The sequence below is a fragment of the Acartia tonsa genome, chromosome 13 (assembly GCF_053477335.1).
Source record: "Acartia tonsa isolate MP-2025a chromosome 13, ASM5347733v1, whole genome shotgun sequence".
Taxonomy (NCBI): Eukaryota; Metazoa; Arthropoda; class Copepoda; order Calanoida; family Acartiidae; genus Acartia; species Acartia tonsa.
In genome coordinates, this window is record NC_137272.1 from 43,655,496 (window position 1) to 43,678,435 (window position 22,940).

Genomic DNA, 22,940 nt, shown 5'->3' on the forward strand with positions numbered 1-22,940 from the left:
TTTATATAATGGGATATTTTCGCTGTATCTACTGTATTATTGTTTACTATTCTTTATTTTTTTGTTTTTAAATTTCTTGTTGCAAATTTTCTTTTGGGTAAACTTTTCTCTGTTTTTTTAGGGGGTGGGCCCGGGCTACACCTCCCTGAGCGAACTGGTCCAGCCGTTTACGATATCTTACTGAACAACATACAGACATCCTGTTACTTTAAAATGAAAAAAAAATTAAGATAATCAAATCCTCTATTTGGCTTGTCTGTTCAAAAAGCTTCGTTAATATTAAAAACAAATTTACTGTTATATTAAAAATGAGACATTGACGTAAAAAAGAAAAATAATAATTTAGTATAAAAAAATAATAAAAGTACGGGCTTTTAAGAGTTTTTCTCTTATTCATTCGAATCCGGTGAATAAGAACCGGTTCTCATCCATAAGAAAAAAACTATGTCTAGCATTAAGGATAGATAACGTTAATTTAAAAAAAAACAACTCAATATCTTTTCATAATTTTAATTAAAACTTTTTTCTCTTTAAATCCTTCTTTTTAACTTTTTTTTACGAGTCATATTAGACAGTTATAAATGGTATATTTAAAAGTATCCTGTTAGACAAATAAGTATAGGTTGACATTCAATTTTAATAGAGTTTTTGTCGACAAATGACATTGGTGATTATAGCTAACACAGTTACGTAATGCTATTTGTATTTTTAGCGGCTGCAATCTTAGCATCTAAGAGTTCTCATTTCTAATGGGAGGGGAGGTATGGGCAGAAAAATAGCCTAAAACCGACCCAAATAAAAAAAAAATAATAAGCCTAAACTATCCTGGGATCTTTGCAAAGCCTCCCCTAAATGTAGAACCCAATCTGCTTAGTGGATTGCGAGATCTTAACCGACATTTTAAAAAAAACCTTACTGCTTTATCGAACAGAATGACATTAATTGTCGAATGCAATGTTACTATACCAACTCCCAAGTTGTATAGGATAGGGGTTATTGCCCTCTGAGTAAAGTGTAACCTAACCTCTATTTCTATGACCTTGGCTTCCAAAATATTGTACTAATAACAAGCACAATAAGCCATTAGCAGCGCAGCAATATAAAGCTAACTACTTTTTTGATAGAAAATAAAAGTACAGTAATGAAATAAAAATAAAATGTACAGATATACGGCCAAATGTTTCTTCGCCCTAGCCTCTAGGAGAATGTAGGGTAGGTCAAGAAAATAGCCTAAAACCATCGCAATCAAGATACCCTGAAGGGTAAAACCCATTTAGGCCAACAATTTCAGATATCTTCATTTTCAGGCATAAAACTATACTACTGTAAATTAGGGGATGGCCTTTTCTTACATATTTAAACATTCTTTAAGAGTCTTTCATAGAAGGATGTACATACGTAAGGATCAGACCTAATTATAGAGTAGCTACGCTACAAAAAAAAACATATTAACGCACAAACGTACAATACTCTTTAAACAAAATGACCTTGGAATATTGGCGGAAAAAATGTTAGACGACGGAAAAATGCTCTCTCGCCCTCTCGTCTTCGTTGCTCTGATATTTTTATTTTTAACCTCTTCTAGAGTCGACTGACTCCCCATGAGAGTAAAATATGGATAGGGATATTTCACTAAAAAAAAGTTTTACCTTCATATTTTCGGCCAGTCAAAAAATGAATATAAGTGACAGCGTAAAGTGGTACCAAAAAATGACGTCATACTATAAAGTAAACAATTTAGTGGCCAGTATACACTGCAATTTGGCCAATTGTAAAATTTATACTGCCCTCTCATTGGTTATTTTATCGTATGACGTCATTTTTTGGTGCATCTTTACGCTGTCAGTGTCTATGCAATAAGATCCAATATTAGTCTAAAGCCATAGATTTGAAGAAGAAAAACCTTACAGTGCAGTGTAGCAATTAATAGAAAAACTTTGGCCCAACAAATTTTATTTAAGGAGATTAAATTATTGTTCATCTCTTTCATCTTTCTGTCTGTCTGTCTGTCTTTCTGTTTCTGAGAATACTACATGGTATGTCTGTCTGAAAGTATGTTCGCTTAGATCGCGCAAACAGCTTGACCAATAGTTCCACAATTTTCAGGAAAGTCTTAAATTGGTCCATTTAGCATTTTTGACACTAAACTCAATGAAACAAGGATGCCAACATCCAAAAAAGCGAAGCACTGAAACGGTAGGATAAACGGACATTAACACTTGTTTAGTGGAACTGAATAATGAGAATATAAATGTATAAGAGTCGAAGCAAAATTGTAAGTAAATTTGTTGCAAAACTTTTTAAATACATAATTCTGTTTAAGGACATACTGACATTCTTAGGACTTGATTATATAATTGCTTTACTTAAAATATTATACTTTGCTGTCAAAGGAATAGATATACCAAAAATGAGATCAATCGGATAATTAGATCACATAAAAATTTGTTGTTAAAAATGTAAAAAATCAACATGTTTAAAATGGACGTATGGACATTCTGTTAATGATTATAGAGTTGCTACGCTATCTAAATCGTACCTTCTATAGGAATCATCATGCAAAGTTGGAAATCGATAGGACAATTTTAATATGCCTAAATTAACGAAATTAAGCTATCCGTTACGTACGGACGGACGGACCGACCCTAATTAGAGAAAAGCTTCGCTTTTTTAAATGTCCCTATTCTCCCTGAAAATATAAAAGATTATTTTTTAAAAATTATCTTTTTTTCTATAATCAAACATCTTTTTGTTTCAAATAAATAGTTAAAAGTACGTTTGTAAAGGAAAATAAATATACCTCTAACTTCACCACCAATCAATTAACTATCATGATTATTGACTTTAAGAATGAATTTATTGACTCAGCAATATTAGTATACCAGCGGCTACGCTCCTAGAGGCCTCTAGGGGCACTTGAGAAGGGTGGAGTTGAATCCCAAGACCTATTTTTTTTTAAAGTAAATTTTTTTTGGGTACCCTCCTCCAAAATAGTTATAAACCTTCCCAGGACCTACAAGAAGGTATCCTGCAAAGGAGAACCCGATCAGTTTAGCGGTTAGCGAGATCGTTTGATACAAACAGACACACAGACAGACAAAAATCCTTTTACTTTTTTATAAGGATTAGGAAATTACAAAGATTATTCACTCCAAATTTTTGAGGTAAAATGCTTTTTGTACGAATTTCCATTATCATGTTGTTAATAAAATATGTCTGCCCATCTGTATAGCTGCTCCTGGATGTTATCATTCTTGTTTTTGGTCAATTTTGCAGTTTAAGTATCCACGTTACTGATATTCAACTTCATTTGGTGTCCGACCCCTCAAAATATTAAGCCCAATTTTCATAATTTCACTCTCTTTTCATTTTCATCAACAAACAAAGCCCTAAAATACACCAAAATCTTAAAAATCTTGTTTTAAAATTGCGCTTAAAAAGCCCCCTTACCCCTCTTCCCTTACAATCGAACGGAAATTCCAAAAGCCCCTAAAAACACCCCCTCTAATGTGTCATTCCCTAATTTAACCGTAGGGGCTTTCATGGTACGCACACACATACACACACACACAAGGCCCTTTTGTAAGCTTGATTTTCGTCTCTTTTAAATCATGTTGCCTTGGAAGGGTCATTAAAAGTACCCTGAGTGTCCAAAAAATATATCATTAACATTTTTTCTACATTTAAACAATTATTTTTTTTCAACTTTTCGAAAAATGCGGGAAACCATTTATTTTCAGAGATTTTTTATATTTATTGTTTCCCAGATTTTTTGTTGGACACACTCCATTTTTTCTTCATGGATTCCCTCTTCACAACAGTGAGATAAAGGAGGAATAAATGTTTAGATTTTAAGCGTCAATTCAAATAAAAAATATTTTAGAAAAATATTTATCTTGATCTAAATCCCTTTTATAAGGAACGAAAAATTTAAAAAAAACATTTAATAGAAATATGCTTTCTATATAATTTTCATTATTTACTAACTCTATTGTCCACTACGGGGTGAGTGACTTTACTACGTGGGCCCTGACATTTATGTGTTTCATTTTCTCAAAAAAAAAAATAATTTTCAAATAAAATCCTACTAAATAAAATAAGTATTGATAATTTGATTTAAAAATTTCTTAAGGTTTTTATTCTAAAATATGTAAAAATCCTGGGTCCAAAATTGCGTTCATTGAACTACTCTTCCCAACACCCTATCCGATGATGATACTTCTCCCCCTTTTCTGATTTGCAAGCAACAAAAAGAAGTACTTCGGTCCCCCTTACTCTTGTTTGTGAGACTAAAAGAGAGAGAGAGGGGGGCTTTCCCTTTCCGTCACAATTGAGAGGGGGAGTGAGAATTTCATGCTATGGTGGTTATACAAAACTACAGAACTTTTCTTGTCAAAGATTTCTGTAAGGTTTTTTTTATATCATTATGATGAGAATTATTGAATAATTAAATTAAACATGGATATGATTTTCTTTAGGAGGGGCCTGTTGCTTTAAGGCCACAATATAGCCCTTTCTTGTTATAAATTTTATCCTATATTTTAGTTGATTTTTTAACATTAATTTCTGAATATAAACATAACAAAAATAGTAATAGCAATAGGATGTATATATGCATGTAAATAGGTTAAGAATCTGTAATTTTTAAAGAAAACTCACTCCAAAGCTTCCATAAAGTACTTGTCCAGGGTGGGTTTTAAGAACAGATCTATAGTATAGATGTAGATACAGACAACTACCTACCTTCCTTTTTCAAAGACCTGTTTCATCTGCTTCTAAATTATTTTATGGTACATGGCTGTTTTAATATAAGCGACACTATTGGTTGATTTTTAATGACCCAATAGATAGGTTGCACAAGGCGGTTGTTTAACCCTTTCACCCTCTAGTGTTTTACTCTAATCTTTTAAGCCTAATACGCGCCGGATGGCGTCAATGTGATATTTTTCTCTGTTTTGTAGGACTACCTTCATTCCTACTATTCTCCTCCCTTGTAACCAACCCCCAACAGCAGAAAGTAATCTCACTCTCCCTCTCTATACACCCCCTCCCTCCCAATACTTGCCCTTCTCTTCTCCCAAACTATATGGGAGGGGGTTACTTCAGAGGAATAATACTCCAAGTTTAGATTTTTAGTAGAGTCGGACATTCACACCGAGTCTGAGTGACTTGAAGCGAAACACTGTGAAATTAAAAACCCTTTTTTCCCCAAATAAATAATTTACAAAACAGTGCTGTGCTTTTTTATAGATATTTACAAACGGTGATTTTTTAACACATTGAAAAATTTAAAAAAAAAGGTTAATTTTATGAAAGTTATTAACTAAAAAATAATGTTAATAAAAGTGAAATGTTTCTAAAAAACAATTTTTAAAATTTTCATCAATAAGACAACTATCAGATTTAGGTAGGTTGATGTTTATTTTGTTAGTCTAGATAGATGACATCATTTTTAGACCATGTAGTTTTCAAAATATGATGACTATTTTTATACAATTATTACTTTTGTGTTTTATGTATCAAATTAATTAATCTAATAAAACCCTAACTTAGACAACCACCAAATAATTATTTATTATTTTTTTTATGCATTTTTTAACATCATGAAATAAGTAAATCTTTTGATTTTGCCTCTAAAAGGTATCTTTATAAAGAAAAGGTACTTTAAAAAGTCCTTTGAATTCATTTTAAAAGAAAATTATGTCTGATAAAATGTCTAAATTTAAATTGTAAATTTAATGCCTTTTTGGTGATTTTTAGCAGCGCTGTTACTCTATAAGTCTATCACCGTGGCGACGCCAAAGTATGTATATAACATCACTATATTAGGTTCTTGAGGATCTTTAAAAATTTAAAACATCATTTGTTTTAAATTAAAAAGCTATCAACTTAACCTGGCAAAAAAGTCATGGTCAGTGATTTGTTGACAACACCTGCCAAACATAATTACTTGTTTCTTAAATGTTTTCACTGCGCTATTTATAAAATCAACACGTTTTTTAAAACTTTGTTGTAATTTACTTCAAGATAATTAAAATATAAGATGAATGTAGGGATAGGAGAATGGAAATTAAATTAACGCCCCTTTTTCACTATTTGAGGAAATTTTTTCCTCTTTCCCAGGTATAAAAAATCTTAATATTTGGGGGGAAGATTAACTTTGCGTCATAGAGAATCTCTTATTCCCTGAGGGTGAAAGTCTAGTATTAAGGCCCCCAAACTAGGGGCCCCTTTGTTCTGCAATGGTCTAGGCCCTTTCACTACGCGCAATACTTTCCTCAATCTACTAGAAGTGTCTTTATTCCCCCCCCCCCAAAAAAAAAAATATATAGAAATACTGTTTAGTCGAAAACATACTTAATTATACTTTCTTTATTGATAGCTACTTTTACATGCAGAAAGTAATACTTTTTGTTACAATAATGATTTTTTTCACATTTGAAACCAAGGAGGCATAATAGTTTCAGGTGAAATATCTCTCTCTGACAAGTTATTCTTAGTGGGGGGAGGGCGGGCTAAAATGATTTTGAATGGAAAATGCTAGAAAAAAAATTGTTACTGCCCCCTCAAACGAGAACCACTTTCTAAAAGATTTCCAGTGAAAAATTCAGCCAATCGGAATCTTTTCGCCAGACTTTTTTTTTGGACAATTATTCTAAAAAACAATATTTTTGGACATAATTTTGTTTATTTTGATAGGGGGTGTTTTTTAGTCTTATTTGGCCTTTAACTTTTCCATCATTATCTTATCTTACAATTTAACGCTCTTATTTTTTACCCAAAAAGGAATTGTTACATTAAGGTTAGGTATTATTCGGTTTTTGACAGTGGTAAAATAGTTTTTTAATGAGGTGCCCTATCCCTTTCCCAAATGGTAGACAGACCTACGACGTAATTTCTAAGCCAAATGTCATGCACAAGAGAAAATACGATTGGCTGAAATACCCCCCTCCCCCCACACCCTTCATTATACTAAAACACTCCCCCTCCTCCCATTAAAAGAAAAACGCGTAGTTTTTGCGCTTTCACGAACGTGCGTGAACGAGCGTAAACTCTCTCACCAAAAATGCGCGTAAATACAACTTTTTATGTAGCGAAACTTCTTTATAATAAGCATCTGCCTGTCCCGTCACATTAGCTTGGCCTGGTCATCCAAACTTTACTTCTGTATCACAATACAATGTTCTTAAACAGGGTAGCTTCTCATAGGTCACGGGAAGGTTTATAACTATTTTGGGGGAGGGTACCACCACCTTCCACAGAGGGATCACAAAAAAATCTAATTTTTTTTACGTAGAGACTTGAATGCAACATAGACATGTTCTGTATTATTTAAAATAATCAAACATTTAAAGTGCCACTAGAGGCCTCTAAAGCCGCTAGTTATAAATATTGTGTATACTGCGCTATATATTGGAAACAATCATCCTTGTTATTTAACTTCTAGCTTTCACCAGAAAGAAAAAGTAATTTTTTAACTGCGTAAATCTTCATGTTATTTGATTTTTAGCTTGTATGGTTTTGACTAGGTAGTATTTAATCAACGTTTATAAAGTTAACATATTGAAAATCTATGAAAGTTTCTAAGGTTTGCAGATTCTTTAAAATATCTATAGATAAATCTAACTGTCTCTTAAATATTGAGCTAGATGTCTGTCTATCCTGATTCGCTTTTTCTATCCTATTATCTATCTATCTTATATTTCTATCTTACTGCATAGTTGCTCTAATCAAAGGGTAAAAGGAAGGGTGCCAGAAAAATAGCAAATAAAGCCGCATCAAGACTTAGATTTAAATAACCATACTGGAACCTATATAAAGCTCCCCTAGATAGGGAAATCAATCGGTTAGGTAGTAATTAAAATCTTAAACTTCAGACAAATAAAACCTTACTACTTTATATTCTATCTTAATTAACATCTATCTATGTATTACAGGAAATGGACGACCGGCTGGACCTGCCCTACATAAGTGAGGGTGAGCTGCCCTCGCTGGCCACATACAACGTCATCGACAGCCTGTGCCCGCCTAACTGTCCGAACCGCGCCGAGAAATCGCTGCCCAAAAACCTGGTCCTAAAGCCGACCAATGCCCTGCCCGACAGCTCGACCATCGGCGTGTGGGCGCGGGAGTACATCCCGCGGGGGACGCGGTTCGGCCCCATGCTCGGCGATATTTACCCGCGCAATAATAATATTGCGGACAGAAAGTATTTTTGGCGGGTGTACAACAAACAGACAAACGAACTGTCCTTTTTTGTGGACGGCAAAGATGTGCGGAAGGCCAACTGGATGCGGTATGTCCTCCCCGCATACATAAATGACGCTCAGGTACGCATTTATTGGGCGCGAGAATGCCCCCCCCCCCCAAAAAAAAATAAAAAAAATAACCACAAACGTTCTATTATTCGTTTCCTTAAACTTTGGGTACTTTTATCAACAATTTTATTAGTTCAAACTAGAAGTGTCCAAACTTTTCTAGTTATAATTTCAAAAGGGGTTATTTTGTCGGAATTATATACAAAATGCATACTTTCTTGCAATTGAACGTTTTAATAAAATAAGACGGACAATTTTATAAAGAGATAAAATAATCTAGAAAGGTTTCGTGTTTTTTTTGTGAGAAAAAGAAACTATAAGATATAAAATATCCCAAGACTGAAGTTCAAAGTTGGAATGAAATTTCTCTTAAAGTTAGATCCTTAAAATGTGAAGTGTACCCCCCCCCCCCCCCCCCCCAGTAGTTTATTAGAGAGAAGAATTATAAAAAATATCCTTATGTTATCCTAATAAAGACATCTAATATCTATCTATCTATCTAGAACCTTGTGGCTTATCAAGATGGAGAGGACATATATTTCCTGACTATCAAACCTGTAGAGAAGGACGAGGAGCTGACTGTTTGGTACTGCAAAGAATTTGCTACCAGGTATACATTTGATGTCTTTCTCGCTATCCTATTGATATCTATCTATCCTACATATTGCAATCTATAATCTTTTTTGTTAATCAAACTAATACCTTAATAAAAACTTGTTTTATAATAAAATCCTAAATTTTAGATTGGGGTATCCCGCTACTGGTCAGCAAATGATGGAGAAGGTACGCACCAAGCAGCAGCAACAACAGCAGCTCGAAGCCGCCAAAAAAGCTGCCATCGAGCAGCTGCAGAACGCGTACGAGCAGCACAAATTGTTGCGCGAACAAGAAGCCCCGCCACAAAATGCGCCAACAATCAAGACTGAAAATGGCGGCGGCGCGCCAAAATCCTACCACAGCACCAGCTCGCGCGCCAGCACCTCATCGCCTTACGACATGACCATGAAGCTTAATAGTCCACCGCGCGGCGGCGGCGCCGACAGCGGCTATATGGGCTCCCCACAGTCCACAGGATCGCCGATCTATGCTGTGATCAACTCTCAAAACGGCGGCAGAGCTACTCTAACTGGCGAAGGGGTGAATCCTATCACCAGTGTGGGTGTGAGTGTGGTTACCGGTGGTTATGCTGACGCCAATTCTGGAAGCTATTCAGACCAGGTTCTGGATTTGACGAGTACAGGAAGAAAACGGGAACACTCCCCCTGCTCAAATGATAACTATGACAACTTTAGGTAAGTCTAACCCTGCGGGGATATTTCTAACAAAAGATAAACAAAAGATTTAGAAAATATCTGCCCATTAAGAATTCTGAAATATCTTTGCTAATAAGTTTAATCTTTTGAGGGATGCGATTTTTCTCTATGTAAAACATCTTTTATTAAGTAGCCAAAATCCTGCCCTATACTAATACAAAGGGGGGAGGCGGATGTGCCACTTTTTGAAACCAAAACCAAAAGTCAACAAAGGAACTCATCTAAAAAAAGAGTTACAGGTCTGAGATTTTGCATGGCAGTTGCTTTATAGGGGTACAATATGGAACTGTAAAGAAACGGCGGCGCAACCGCCGAAAACCGGCGTTTCCCGCAGAATTTTTTTATGCCTTTTCTCGGCGGTTTTCGGCGGTTGCGCCGCCGTTTCTTTACAGTTCCATATTGTACCCCTATTAAGCAACTGCCATGCAAAATCTCAGACCTGTAACTCTTTTTTTAGTTGAGTTCCTTTGACTTTTAGTTTTGGTTTCAAAAAGTGGCACATCCGCCTCCCCCCTTTTACCGAAAAATTGTGGAAAGATTGGAATTAAATGCATACAATTGACATAGAAAATTGGTATCCTATAACTTTTAATATTTAGAATATTCGAACACATTAAGGTTGCGTGATTTTTCCAAACTAATTTTAAAATATTTTTTTATAGGGATGAGAACAGCTATAGGACGCACAAAATAAAAATCCACAAATCCTCGGGGGGTAGTTCAGTGGGTAGTGCCTCCCCCGACCACGTGACCCGCACCCCCTCACCCCCGCACAACCACCACCATCCCCAATCCTCCCACCCCCAGCTACCACAAAATTTCGCGCTGAAAGACCAACATCTAATAAAACGGGAAAGCGCGCCACCCGCTGATGACTCTAATTATCACGCCGTGGACCATTTCAACCCGCACCACAACATCGTGAACCCCGCCTATATTTTGAGCCGGCGGGAAAGCATTGATGCTGTCATACAGGCGGAGCTTGCCGCCGACCGGGACACAGAAGAGATTGGGCCTGAATATTACTACGCCCGCCAAAATTTGCAGCAAACCCAGCCGCCGTCACTACATTCGCCAAATTCTGCGGCAGCTGTTGCCGCTTTAGCGGCTCTTAAGTCACGTCACCCATCTAACGGGGCAGTCAACACAAATCTGGACCAAAAGCTGGCGGCTCTAAATGCTGCCATTGCAGTCAGCCTTCCACAGTCAAATCCTTTACCGGCAGCTGCCACGAGCAGAAGTCCACCGCTAGCGCTTACCACATCTGGCGGCCAAAATTTGCAGCATCAGCCAGTGATTTCTACAACCGCGGCGGCCTCTCTAGTTGTCAGCACCATGCCAAAGCAGCAGTTGAATTTAGTCCGCCATCCGTCGGGATCGGCGCTGGTTAACAGCCAAATTCTGCCGCCACGCATTCCCAGTCAGCAGCCATTAAACTTTAGCACTCCCAATATTAACAACGGCGGTTTCCGGCCGTCTAGTCCTCCAACCCACAATTTACCGGTGACAATGGCCTCCCATCAACGGCGGCCGACAATAGACAGTTTGGCAGTTGCGGCGGTACAGTCGCCGCCAAACGTGAAAATGGAGCTGGGCCTTAACCCGGTGGTTACAGCGGCTCCCGTGGCGCAAACACTCTCTCAGATCATGCAAAATAAAGTAAAGGTAATACAAATATTTTTAAGGGGAGGGGTGAGGGGTCAACATGATTAACATTTTCATTTCATATGTTTTCAAATATGATTTTCTATAATTAAGACAGTAGGTAAGGTCTTTTGTAATTTAAACGTGATAGTATTGACCTATTACTATTAAACTTTATTTTGGTCTTAGGAGGAACATTTGAATTCAGCTGGTCACAAAGCCTTGCCTTATCCTCTGAAGAAGAAGGATGGGAAGATTGAGTATCGGTGTGAGACCTGCGATAAGGTATAATTAGATAGATAAATAGATAGATAGATGGATAAGTATATTAAATACAAATGGATAGATAGAAAGATAGGACACTGACAATGAGAAAGATAAATGAGTAGATGGATAATTAAATATTTTAAATAAAAAAAAACATACCTATAGAATGGAATAGATAGATTATACTTCAAAAGGCCTATATATAAATATATCATTGTGGATAAAAATAGATAGCTAAATATAAGGATAGACTTTTAGATATTTGATAGCCAAAAAGATAACAGGACATAAATTATATGCAATTTTTTTTTAGGTGTTCGGCCAGCTAAGCAACTTGAAAGTCCATCTGCGAACGCATTCCGGCGAGCGGCCGTTCAGATGTCAGCTGTGCCCTAAGAGCTTCACCCAGCTGGCACATCTGCAGAAACATCTCCTTGTTCATACAGGTTAGTCTTGTCTGCTGTTAAATTATATTAACTTAAACATGTTAGTCTTAAAGCTGGTAATATATCAACATTCAACATCTCCTTGTTTTATGCTGTATAGTTTATAAGCAACTGGAAGTCTTTCTGACTGTGTGTTTTAACTTTTAAAGGCATAATAAGATCTCTTAAAAGGATGGACCGATAGGTCCACAATTTTGTGGAAAGTAACACAATTAAAGGGCAGGTTTTAGGCTGCTAGCGGTGGGTTACGTCATCCCCCTCAAGAAAAATATACCAAGAAAAAAATCACCTAAATTTCCTTACAGGGAAAATCCACGAGTAACTATAGCATCATTGATAAGAAAGTGGTATATAATTCTCTAGGACTGAAATTAGAAAGTTGGAATGACTGAATTCTTGCAATCAGAATTACCCGGGACTTGCACTTACACATCCGCTTATTTTGCAAGACAGACAGACGGACAAACAAACAATCTTTGCGTTGTCATTATGCATAAAAAAATCATTTTTTCCACGTTTCATAAACCCAAAATGAAATTAACTTTCCCCCAAATTTATGATACTAAAATGAAAAATGATAAAAAGATTAATTTATCTTTCATTGTCCTATCTCTGTATACCTGATATTTTTATAGACATTTATTGGAGAGTTAGAATTGAGGGGGGGGGGGTAAACTTTAATTTCTTTTCATCTTATTCGCTGGTATCTTCCATTTCCCCCCCCCCCATTTTCCTTCCCCATGAAATGCATTTATTTGTTGAGAATAAGATGAAAATTCAGACAAAAGTTCATTGCACCAAAATTTCTTTGTCTATAAATCCTTTTGGAAATGTTAAAAAAGAAATAAAAACATTTTACCTCCAATTTTGTTTCTCAAATGATCATTATTGAGACAAAAGATATTATATTCCGGTAACAGATGTTTTTTTCTCTATATTTTAAAGTTTATTCATTGCAAAAACTTGGAATAAATAATGAGTCATACCAAATATTATATGATTAATACAATGGACAAAAATTGGTATATCCATGTTATACATTGAAACAGTCTCTGGACCATTTAAAACCCGCTCAACCCTTTGCAGAAATCATTAAAAATGTTAAGATCTAGGTTTTTCATACCCTCCCCCTGATTTAGCTCAAAACCTGCCCCATTCAATACTAAGTAATTAGTCTAACCGTTTATGAGAACTTGGTGAACAAGTATAAATACAAATAACAACTGACAACTTTAATATTTAATATACATAAGAAGGGGGTTTAAAAGGCTCACTGTTGTGAAAATTGCCTAACAAAATAAATTCTTAGTCATATTATCTCAATTCTTAATACTTAAAGAATGAAAATTTACTTTGTATTATAGTTGTATAGTGAATTCTGTAACGGTATACATTTTGTGTTATCCTATTCTATAAAGTAGTAAGGTTTTGTTGTCTTTAAGATTTTGATAACTTCTGAACCGATTAAGTTATTCATTTGAAAAGCTTCACATAGGTCTGGTATGGTTTTAGGCTATTTTCTGCTCTCAGCCATTAACCACTTAAAATGAAACTAATATATTTGACTGCTTCTGATAATGATAAAAATGATTTTTTTCTAGGGGAGAAGCCTCACGTGTGTCCGGAATGCCTGAAGAGATTCAGCTCAACGTCCAACCTGAAAACGCACATGCGCCTGCACTCTGGACAGAAGCCCTACGGCTGTGATAAATGTAACTCGAGGTTCACCCAGTACGTGCATCTTAAGCTGCACAGGTAAATTACGCGTTTTTTTATTTTTAGTGTTAGAAGGGATCTTAAACTACAATGGCCGATAAATTCATGCACACACCCCCGATAACGATTAACAAAATTACCCATTTAATAGATTGTGCCTACTAGTACCACTGAGTAGTTGCTTTTCAACCCTAGAATAAGGGCATGGCTATTGTCCGTCCGTATATTTGTAATATTTCCATGATTTTTTATAAAAAATTTGTAGCTGGCCTTAGAATTGTTCTTGAGAAATATTTTTTTTGAATATTTTGTACCTAATATTTTTTTATGTTTTAGGCGGTTGCATAATAATGAGCGGCCATTTGTGTGCGGGACGTGCAACAAGTCCTATATCTCCGCCAGCGGACTGCGCACCCACTGGAAGACAACCTCTTGCTCCCCGACGCCAGAGGAGGAGGCGTTCACCGCCGAAAAGTCAATTTTCTTGCTGCAGCAGAGCGACCCGCTACTGCGGCAGCTGAAAATGGAGGAAGATGGGGAAGAAATGAGCGAAATGGAGGATGGTGGCGAGAATTCGCGAACCAGCGGCGAAATGTCGCCAATTTCGCGACAAAATTTGATGGGAGGTGGGGTAGAATCAGAAGGCGGTCAACTAGTCATGGATATTGATCGGGGACGGTCGCCGCAGCACGACTGGCGCCACGGCGGCGATGATCATATGCACCACCAACGGCGGTCAGTTTCGCCACACCACATCAACCACCACCCCGCGCACCAACAGGTGCACATTATTCCCGCCGATCATTTGGAGCTTGCCGACAACATGTTCAACAACGGGCCAACGATCAATGTGCACACCACGTCGTCTTCGGACGAGGGAGAGCGGGATATTGAGGAGGAGCGCCGCCGCAATTCCGTTTCGCACCATCATCACGGCGGCAGTAGAGATAATTCTGCCGCCAATATAACATGCATATAAAAACTTTTCAAAAATATTCTATAAACTACAACAAAAAATGACAAAAGCACATGATATGAACTTATTAAAATTACAAAAATAAGTACATGGTAAAGCATAAAAATTAGGTATATATATCTAAATTAAGATAGATATACCTAAATATTATGTGATTCCAGCTATTATTAATATCAAAGGGCATAATAAAACGCTAATATAGTCTTTCTATAATTTATACTTGTGAAAAAATATTGTAAAAATGGAAATAAAATAAGCACAAGCCCAAAAAAAAGGGGGACAAATTCCTTAAGGAAAACTATATTGCCTCCAATTGGTAAAATAGTTTTTCTTCTGGTGACTTATTCCCTTTTGTAAAAGTACCACATTTTTATAAACCTAACTGTAAGATGAAAAAAAAATCAGCTAATCGCACTGCTCAAAAAACTTTTTTTTAAAACATAAATTAAGACTGGATTTTTTATGAAAAAAAATAATTGTTCTTTTTTCATGCTAAAAATATCAATTGTGTCTTAGAAAAGTGAACTTGATTTGTAGAAACACAATTTATTAATTAGTAATTTTAGCACCAAGGGATAGCTCCATTAAAGAGATTTGTTTAAAGAGGATAAACTTTTTAATGGAACTTCCCTATGACAAATATCGAAAGCCATTCAATAATTGTCTTTGTGCTAAGATTTTTAACATGTTTAGACAGGGGTGGAGATATAGCATTTGAAGGAAATTATGATGCCTGCAACTTTTTTAAAAAGATGCTTTTATTTTAAAAAAGAAAATTCGATCAGCATCAAATTCTAGGCAGATTTTAACAATTGCAATATCCTGACTCCCTTTAATTAAGACTTGATGATATTTTGCATTTTTATAAAATTATAAATTAAGGATAAATTAGGATTTTTAGCGGTGACTTCTAGTGGACAAAATTTGAACTAAATTCAAACCTAAAGCCGCCTGGCGGCTTTTAAATGAACTAAATTTGATATTTTGCGCCATCTTTCAGTCGTTAAAAGTCTAAATTTGTGCTACAACCAGCTAAACCACATGTGTCGCCAAAATTACTACCAAGTATTATTAAAACTATATTTGTATAACAAGGAGGGGGTGTTGAGTAACGCTTGCCAAAGTGTTCAATCTCACATCCCCCCTTATTTTAATGTTTTCAGTTTTATTTCACATAAAGTTACCATAATGAACATAGAGTACAATATTTTCACTTTTTTTTCTTGTTTTCAATTAAGAATTAATATTTTTAGAACTTTTTTTGGTGTATCAAGACATTTTTAGATATGGCAAAAAAGGCAGCTAAAATATTTTCTTATAACTTGATTTTAAAATCAATGTTATTGGGTTGTGAATTTTAATTTATTTAGATCTATGTAGATAAGTATAACTAACTAATATTAAAATTCTCCATCAGTTTTTAAAGCTTTAAAGTAACAATTTTTAAATGGCATTATTTTTTTTCTCTTTTTCGCAGGGCATAATTGCTAAAAATATTATGTTAGTTACTTTTTTTTCATTATTTTAAGCATTAATTCGATGGTTTTTTGATTTAGTTTTCTAATTTCATAAACTTTTCGACTAAATATTCTTTTTTGGGCATATTGAGACGCAGTGCAATTATAAAATTTCTTTATTATTTAATTAATTATTGTAAAAATTCGGGGGGCAATGATTTTAGCCCCTTAAAAAACTTTCTGCCTTAATTTTGGGGGGCAGAATAGTTTATTTTCTGGTGCCATATCAAAGTCCCCCATAAATCTAGTTATTTAGAATAGACGTTCAAATTATTAGTAAAAAATATTTATTTTAAAGAATTGATAAAAAAAACATAATAAGACCAAAATTTTATAAAAATACATGAAAACACCATCAACACAGTTCAAATGGTCTATAAAGAAATTTTGAACATTTATGAAGAAAAAAACATGATAAAAAAAGCTTTTTATAAAAGGGCTTACATTAATCTACCTCTATTTTTTGGACATTATTATTAAACTATATAAAACCATTTTTTAGATCTCTATATAATTAAAAACTGTAAATTAAATTAAAAGATATTTTATTTTCATTTTTTTCTTAAAAATTAATTTTCCTTGGATAAAAATTATCTAATTTCATAGTTATTATTATTTTGTTATCATATTGTAGTTAAATTTAATTTACCTATGTATCAATAAAAAGTTTATTATCTAAAAAAATATATATTTTTTGTATTAATAGCGAAGCTTTTCTATAATTTGGGTCGTTTGTTCGTAACTAATAGCTTTTATCGTTTATTTAGATATGTTAGAATTGTCCTATCGATTTTATACGTGCGTAGTAATTCATTTGACAATAAGGTTGAATTTAGAAGTCATAGCAACTCTATAATCAAGTGAGTACCAAGAAGTCCATACGTCCATGTTAACTAATATTTTACTTAGGGTTGGGCCGGATACCGGACATCCGGCTTATTTCAAATGCAGGATAACCGGATATTGAAGTGGAAATTTTTTTTTTATAATCAATATTAGGAATAAAAAAATCCTCCATTTATTTTACAAAAAAAAATATATGGAAAAAAATCTTCGAATTATTTGTATAAAAATCTTTGAATTTAGTGATTAGAAAATTATTAAGTTAGTAACTTGAAAACTTTGAATATGGATGCTGAAAATTATTTTGAAGCGATGGAATATGTAAGAGAAGTTGTTATTTCAACTGTTTCCAACCTTCCTCTCTCCGTTCAAATGTTGGCCGGCTCCTCGATGGCTCTGGGAGCATATAAAATGTTGGTTAACTCGGTGCCTGGCAAAGTTCCTGTCGTATCCATTATCAAGCTGGAAGGTGTTATCGCGGCGGGTGGCGGCGGTCCGCCCAATCCGCTGATGCGAGCGACCAACATTAATTTGGATGGGATCAGGGGGGTAGTGGACAGTGCGTTCAGCCAGCAGAATTTGAAGCTGGTCTGTCTGGTCATTAATTCTCCTGGAGGCAGTCCTGTACAATCGGATCTGGTTTACAGGTAAAAAAATTAAATTTTTTTTCGGTATTTAATTACGTAAAAACATAGATTATAAGTTAGATTTTAAAAAACAAGGACCACAATATCCATAAAAGCGATAATTATTCGTATAATTCTCTGTTTGCATTTACTGGACATAACTCAAACATTTGGTTTAAATTACCAAATTTGTTGGGCTTATAATTTTAAGTTATTATTTCAAAATATAAGTTTAATTAATAATACTTAATATTTTAAAACTGCAAACGCATTCTGGAATAAAACTTATACAGAAATCTATGTGTTTAAAACAACAAAAACATATTAATTGGTCACCAATTTGCTTTAAACTTCACAAAATTGCTTAACTTAGACAATTCAAAATATAATACAATAATAAAATTTGCATTGCTTTTCGTAGTTCTGAGTTCTTAACCTTTTTCAAGGGGTATGCTGAAAATCGTAATTTGTAGAGGGTATAGCACTCCTCTCTAAAGCTTTAATTTCATTAAGAGTTGAATATTTGTGCCATTGAAGACCAGAAAGTTTGGAACAAAATTTTTCACACAATTAAGTGCTGCATAAACCTTAAGGGGAACGTACATATGTAGCCGCCCCCCCCCCCCCCCCCTAAAGTAATTGGTAAGTTATTAATTATTGCTTTATTCTAGATACATAAAGCGAGCAGCAGAAAAGAAGCAGGTGGAAGTCATTGCATTTGTTGAGGTAATTTTATTTGATTTTTACTTCTAATTCTAATAAAAGTTTTTGAATGGATCTTAAGGGCAATGGACGATGATATTTGTACAGCCCTTATGATGGTTTATAGAATAATGGTTGAAAAGTTTGGACACTGTTAGTTAATAAACCAACAAATCAAGATTCAATAAAAGTACCCAAAGTTTAAAGCTTACAATTGAGACAAGTGTTTATAAATTTACAGTTTAATATCCCCTCCCTCCCAGAGTTTTACATAACTATCTGTGACAATAATGAGTACAGCTACTCTTTAAATGCGTCAATTTCTCATCAAAAAATGGTAATAAATTATCAAGTTTAGTTTAAATTATAGAATTTGTTTAGTTTACGAGATTTTATTTTGAATTATATTAATTAGGATGTTGCCGCTTCTGGAGGTTACTGGCTAGCCTGCACAGGATCCAAGATATTTGCCACTCCCTCCAGCATGGTCGGCAGTATTGGGGTCATCAGCAGTGGCTTCGGCTTTCATGAGATTATCAAGAAGTATGGCATTGAAAGGCGTGTTATAACGGCAGGTAGGTGGTTTATTTAAATAAATCAAAAATAAGGTTTTTTTTCTCGAAGTCCTAAACTATGCACGGGGGCCTTACCCAATTTAATCTAACTCACCTTAGCTTATAGAAATAATTACGTCAGTTTGTCCGTTATGAATAAAAAGACATTAAAAATATAGGCGTTTTTTGAGATGACCCAAAAAATTTGTTAATATTATTTCAGAAAGGTTTCGAGATTTCTATGAATTATTGCATATTTATCAACTGAAATTCTTGTCTGTAATTCATTTTTCTGTTGTTCCCTTCCATGAATTTTTAGTGCTTTTCTACTTATGGATGTTGGCATCCTTGTTAGTATATGTGAATTTTTTTTACTGAAATAAAAACACATTGACTTTAACATAGCATTTGACTTCAAAACCAGGGCTGGATCTTTATATCATTTCAATGGTGCGCACCCCGATTTAGCGCACCATTGAAATGATTTGAAGATCCAGCTCAGTTGATATACAGTATACTTCTCGATCGTCCTATCATTGCTTCCCTTGACAAACCTTACCATTGTTGTAACAATAAGATATCGTTTTATCTCCCAATTGTTTATGATGTTGCAGGTAAAAACAAGTCAGTGATGGACCCATTCAAGCCCATCAAGGATACGGACATGACCATCATGAAGGGCCTGCTCAACAGCACCTACAAGTGCTTTGTGGATCATGTGAAGAACTCCCGTGGGGATAGGCTCGGCGGCTCCAAGGATATCTTTTCTGGAGAGTTTTGGACAGGAGAGAAGGTCAGTTGTTTTGTTTTAATTAAGCAACCCCTCTCCCAATTTTCTCTCTTTTGTTATTTAATGTTGTTTTTATATAATTTATTTCGAGTTAAACATGAAACAAACTATGAATTTATGTATTTTTAAATGTTTATAATAGATAAATTACGAATTAAGGAATATAAATCATGTACATTTGAAGTATGAGATATTATTTTTTTGTTTTAATAGAAACTCAAGAAAATCATTTAGAAAATCGGAATTTAGACCCATGTTATTTAAAATTGTTAGAGCAGATTTTACAACTAACAATGATTGAGAGAAACAGTTTAAAATGGTCCATCTTGATAAACATTCATCTTTACTGATTTTTAATGATTGATCTTTGGCAATTAGAATTAGCAGTGATAGTTGAAAAAATATTTCATTTTTAGCAAGTATAGGGTACCAAACATTAAAAAGATAAAAATTTTCTTTGAGATGAATGAATTCTGGGGTGTCATTATTGAAATAATAATCTAAATATAAGGCAAGTGCATGTATAAAGAATTTTGGGTAAAGGCAGAAGAATAACGAGTGTTCTATACTACTTTCTACATTACATAGATTACATTTAGTAGAATCACTATGACCAAAAAGACCAAGTTTTCGTTTTGATACAAGAGTGCGGGATATTTGTTCAAAAAAGAAACTTTTAAAATACAGGGGTAGAGGAAGAGAGAATAATTTATTAAAGCTCAATTCAAAAGTCTCTGTGTCAGGGAAAAATAAACGAGTTTTTATTCTAGGATGTTGTTTTTTGAATTTATATCTTTCATTATTTAATACTTATAATAGTGGCTCTTCAATTTTTTTTATTTCAAACGATTTTTATACTAGTTAACAGATTTTGTCAGATTACTTCTATGTTGTGTTGAAGTCTCCAAAATATTTTGAAAATTTAATTTTTTTTGTGATTTCTCTTGGGAGGGTGGTAGTACCCTCCCCCAAAATAATTATAAACCTTCCTGGGACTTATGAGAAGCTATCTTGTTAATAAGAGCCAGATTGATTCAGTGGTTAGCGAGATCCATTGATACAGACAGATAGACATCGTTCTACTTTGTATTAGAGATTGGAATTGATATGATTCTTAGGGCTGGCTATTATCACTTAGAGGTGAGCCAACCCCCCCCCCCCCCCTCCCCCAGAAAAACATTGCTTATAATACTTTTGTAATTTGTATAAATTCGTTTTTAACTTAAAACATCTTTTTGAAATTTATTTATCTTTATAGCACAAAATTCAATAAAGATGTTTTCATACATGTTATTTCTTATACTACTACAATAATTGTTTTTAGACTATTTTATGATTTTTTTTATTCTTATTTGAATTGTTTATTTAGGCTCTGGAGCTTGGCTTAATTGACGGGTTGGATACAGTATTTGAATACATTGACAGAGAATTTGGTCCCAATGTCAAGGTTTTTGATGCCAGCCAGCCACCATCATTTCTCATGGGTGCTCTACAGAGATTTATGCCCACTATCCCATTTTTCAAGGTATACTAAATTTTAATTAATTAAAGCATGACTGACAACACCCATAAGCTATATATATTTTGTGGCAAAGCCTCTTAAGGGGCGTTTCGTCGTATTTTCACAGTAGCTTTCCCAATATTTCTAGCACTTGCGGGGGAGCTCTAACCATGCTGGGCCAATTGCCTAACCCAGCGGGGCAATAACCTAACCCAACTTAACCTAAAATAACCTATCCAAATTTATACTGTGAAAAACGACGAAACGCCTCTGAACAGGCGTTGCCACAAGAAGGGACTATAGCCGAATATTCAAAACGTTAAAAAAATTAAACTGAATTTCTGTATGCATGTTGTTCAAGGGTTTATTTTTCAGCAATGTTAAACGTCTTTAATTATGTCAGCAACTTGTCAAAGTTAAGATTTCTAAACAACAGTTTTCCAAATAAATTGGTCGTTTAGCGTTCAATAAGCTGTGCATTTCAATGGGACAGAAAAATAGCCCTAAACCACCCTAGGAGCTAAATAAAGCTTCCCTAGATTGTAATTTTAAATCAGTTCAGTAGTCAGTAAGATCCTAACGGATAAAGAAAAACCCTACTACTTTGTGGTGCATAATCTCTTTAATTTTAGGAACGAGAAACAACTCTTCAAATGCTATCAAATCTATGCAAAGAGGAGGAAAGTGTGATTCTGGCCCAGCAAGAACTACTATTGGCTGATACAACTTTCTAAACATTTCTATTGGTTTACTTATAAATAAATTCTGTGTATTTATTTGATTACATCAAACATTAATAACATAAATAAAAGTCTCAAATCTTAAAAACCTTGTTTCTGGTACAAATAATATAATAAAATATGGATAAATAGTACAATATTATTAATATTATTAAGCTTATAGACTACAGAATTAATGAATATAGACATACAGGTGTGTTAGGATTATACAAAAATAGATAAAGGCAGTAGTCTTAACTATAAACGGTCGGGGGGGGGGGGGGAGGGCGATGAACGTCCCTCCCCCCTTCGTTTTTTTTCTATCTCATTTTCTGTGTGTGAAAGATAGAGGGCTATAACTAAGTGACTTTTTAAATATGGGTATGACACATAAAGAGTTGGAATTTTTTATTATCTACATCCTGGCGGGCACAGGATGACAGCAAACCTGGCAGGGTCATCCAGGTAAAGAGCAAACATATTATTTGACTTAAACAAAGCATTTTATCATACTAAAATATCCTTTATTAGTAAATCCCTATATAAGATATAGGTGTTCAAGTCAATTTCAGGTTCCAGGTATGATCCATCAGGTCCTGATCCTCCAGGTCTCCTGTGACCGCAATTTTTGACTTAGAGGCTTCAAATTTTAAAATTAAGCTTTTTCTTATATTAATATTTGATAAAGATCCGCAGCCGTTTTTCCGCCTACCGCCGACTGTGGCGGCTGGCAGCTGCCAAGTATAGCTGCTGCCGCCAAAATTTATGTTTTGAGATTTCTAATATAAAATTTGCATAAAAATAAACATTTTCTGAAAAAAATTGTCTTTCTAGCTTCAAAAATAAGAAAATGACAGCCGTTTGAAATTTTTAAGTATAAGGACCTAAAAACAAAGGTTGTTAAATAAAAGGGTAAAGGAAGCGAAAATTGACTTTGACTGACTTATATTCAGAAATTCATTATCAAACAGGGGAAATGCACCTTTTATAAGCACAGATAACATAAAA

General features: G+C 34.6%; 2 protein-coding genes across 3 annotated transcripts in view; both read left to right on the forward strand.

Annotated features, from left to right (window-relative positions):
* The window catches only part of Blimp-1 (PR domain zinc finger protein 1), a 47,676-nt gene extending 30,795 nt beyond the window's left edge, over positions 1 to 16,881 (forward strand). Inside the window, exons 1-9 of one of the 2 annotated variants that reach the window (XM_080146134.1) lie at positions 5,122 to 5,407; positions 7,938 to 8,330; positions 8,822 to 8,928; positions 9,062 to 9,610; positions 10,294 to 11,296; positions 11,465 to 11,560; positions 11,856 to 11,988; positions 13,590 to 13,743; positions 14,041 to 16,881. In XM_080146134.1, coding sequence (XP_080002260.1) covers positions 7,941 to 8,330; positions 8,822 to 8,928; positions 9,062 to 9,610; positions 10,294 to 11,296; positions 11,465 to 11,560; positions 11,856 to 11,988; positions 13,590 to 13,743; positions 14,041 to 14,683 — 3,075 coding nt within the window. In that variant the 5' untranslated portion in view covers positions 5,122 to 5,407; positions 7,938 to 7,940 and the 3' untranslated portion in view covers positions 14,684 to 16,881. Of the gene's footprint in view, positions 1 to 5,121; positions 5,408 to 7,937; positions 8,331 to 8,821; positions 8,929 to 9,061; positions 9,611 to 10,293; positions 11,297 to 11,464; positions 11,561 to 11,855; positions 11,989 to 13,589; positions 13,744 to 14,040 lie in introns of those variants that run through there. The other variant, XM_080146133.1, reaches the window with a different exon arrangement.
* Positions 16,882 to 17,226: 345 nt separating this feature from the next.
* On the forward strand, positions 17,227 to 22,041 carry LOC145335099 (Na(+)/H(+) antiporter NhaA-like). The gene is made up of 6 exons (XM_080180814.1): positions 17,227 to 17,687; positions 18,338 to 18,392; positions 18,784 to 18,943; positions 19,537 to 19,715; positions 21,082 to 21,237; positions 21,846 to 22,041. The coding sequence occupies exons 1-6, from the start codon at positions 17,326 to 17,328 to the stop codon at positions 21,945 to 21,947; spliced, it is 1,014 nt and encodes a 337-aa protein (XP_080036940.1). The 5' UTR covers positions 17,227 to 17,325; the 3' UTR covers positions 21,948 to 22,041.
* Positions 22,042 to 22,940: the final 899 nt, after the last annotated feature.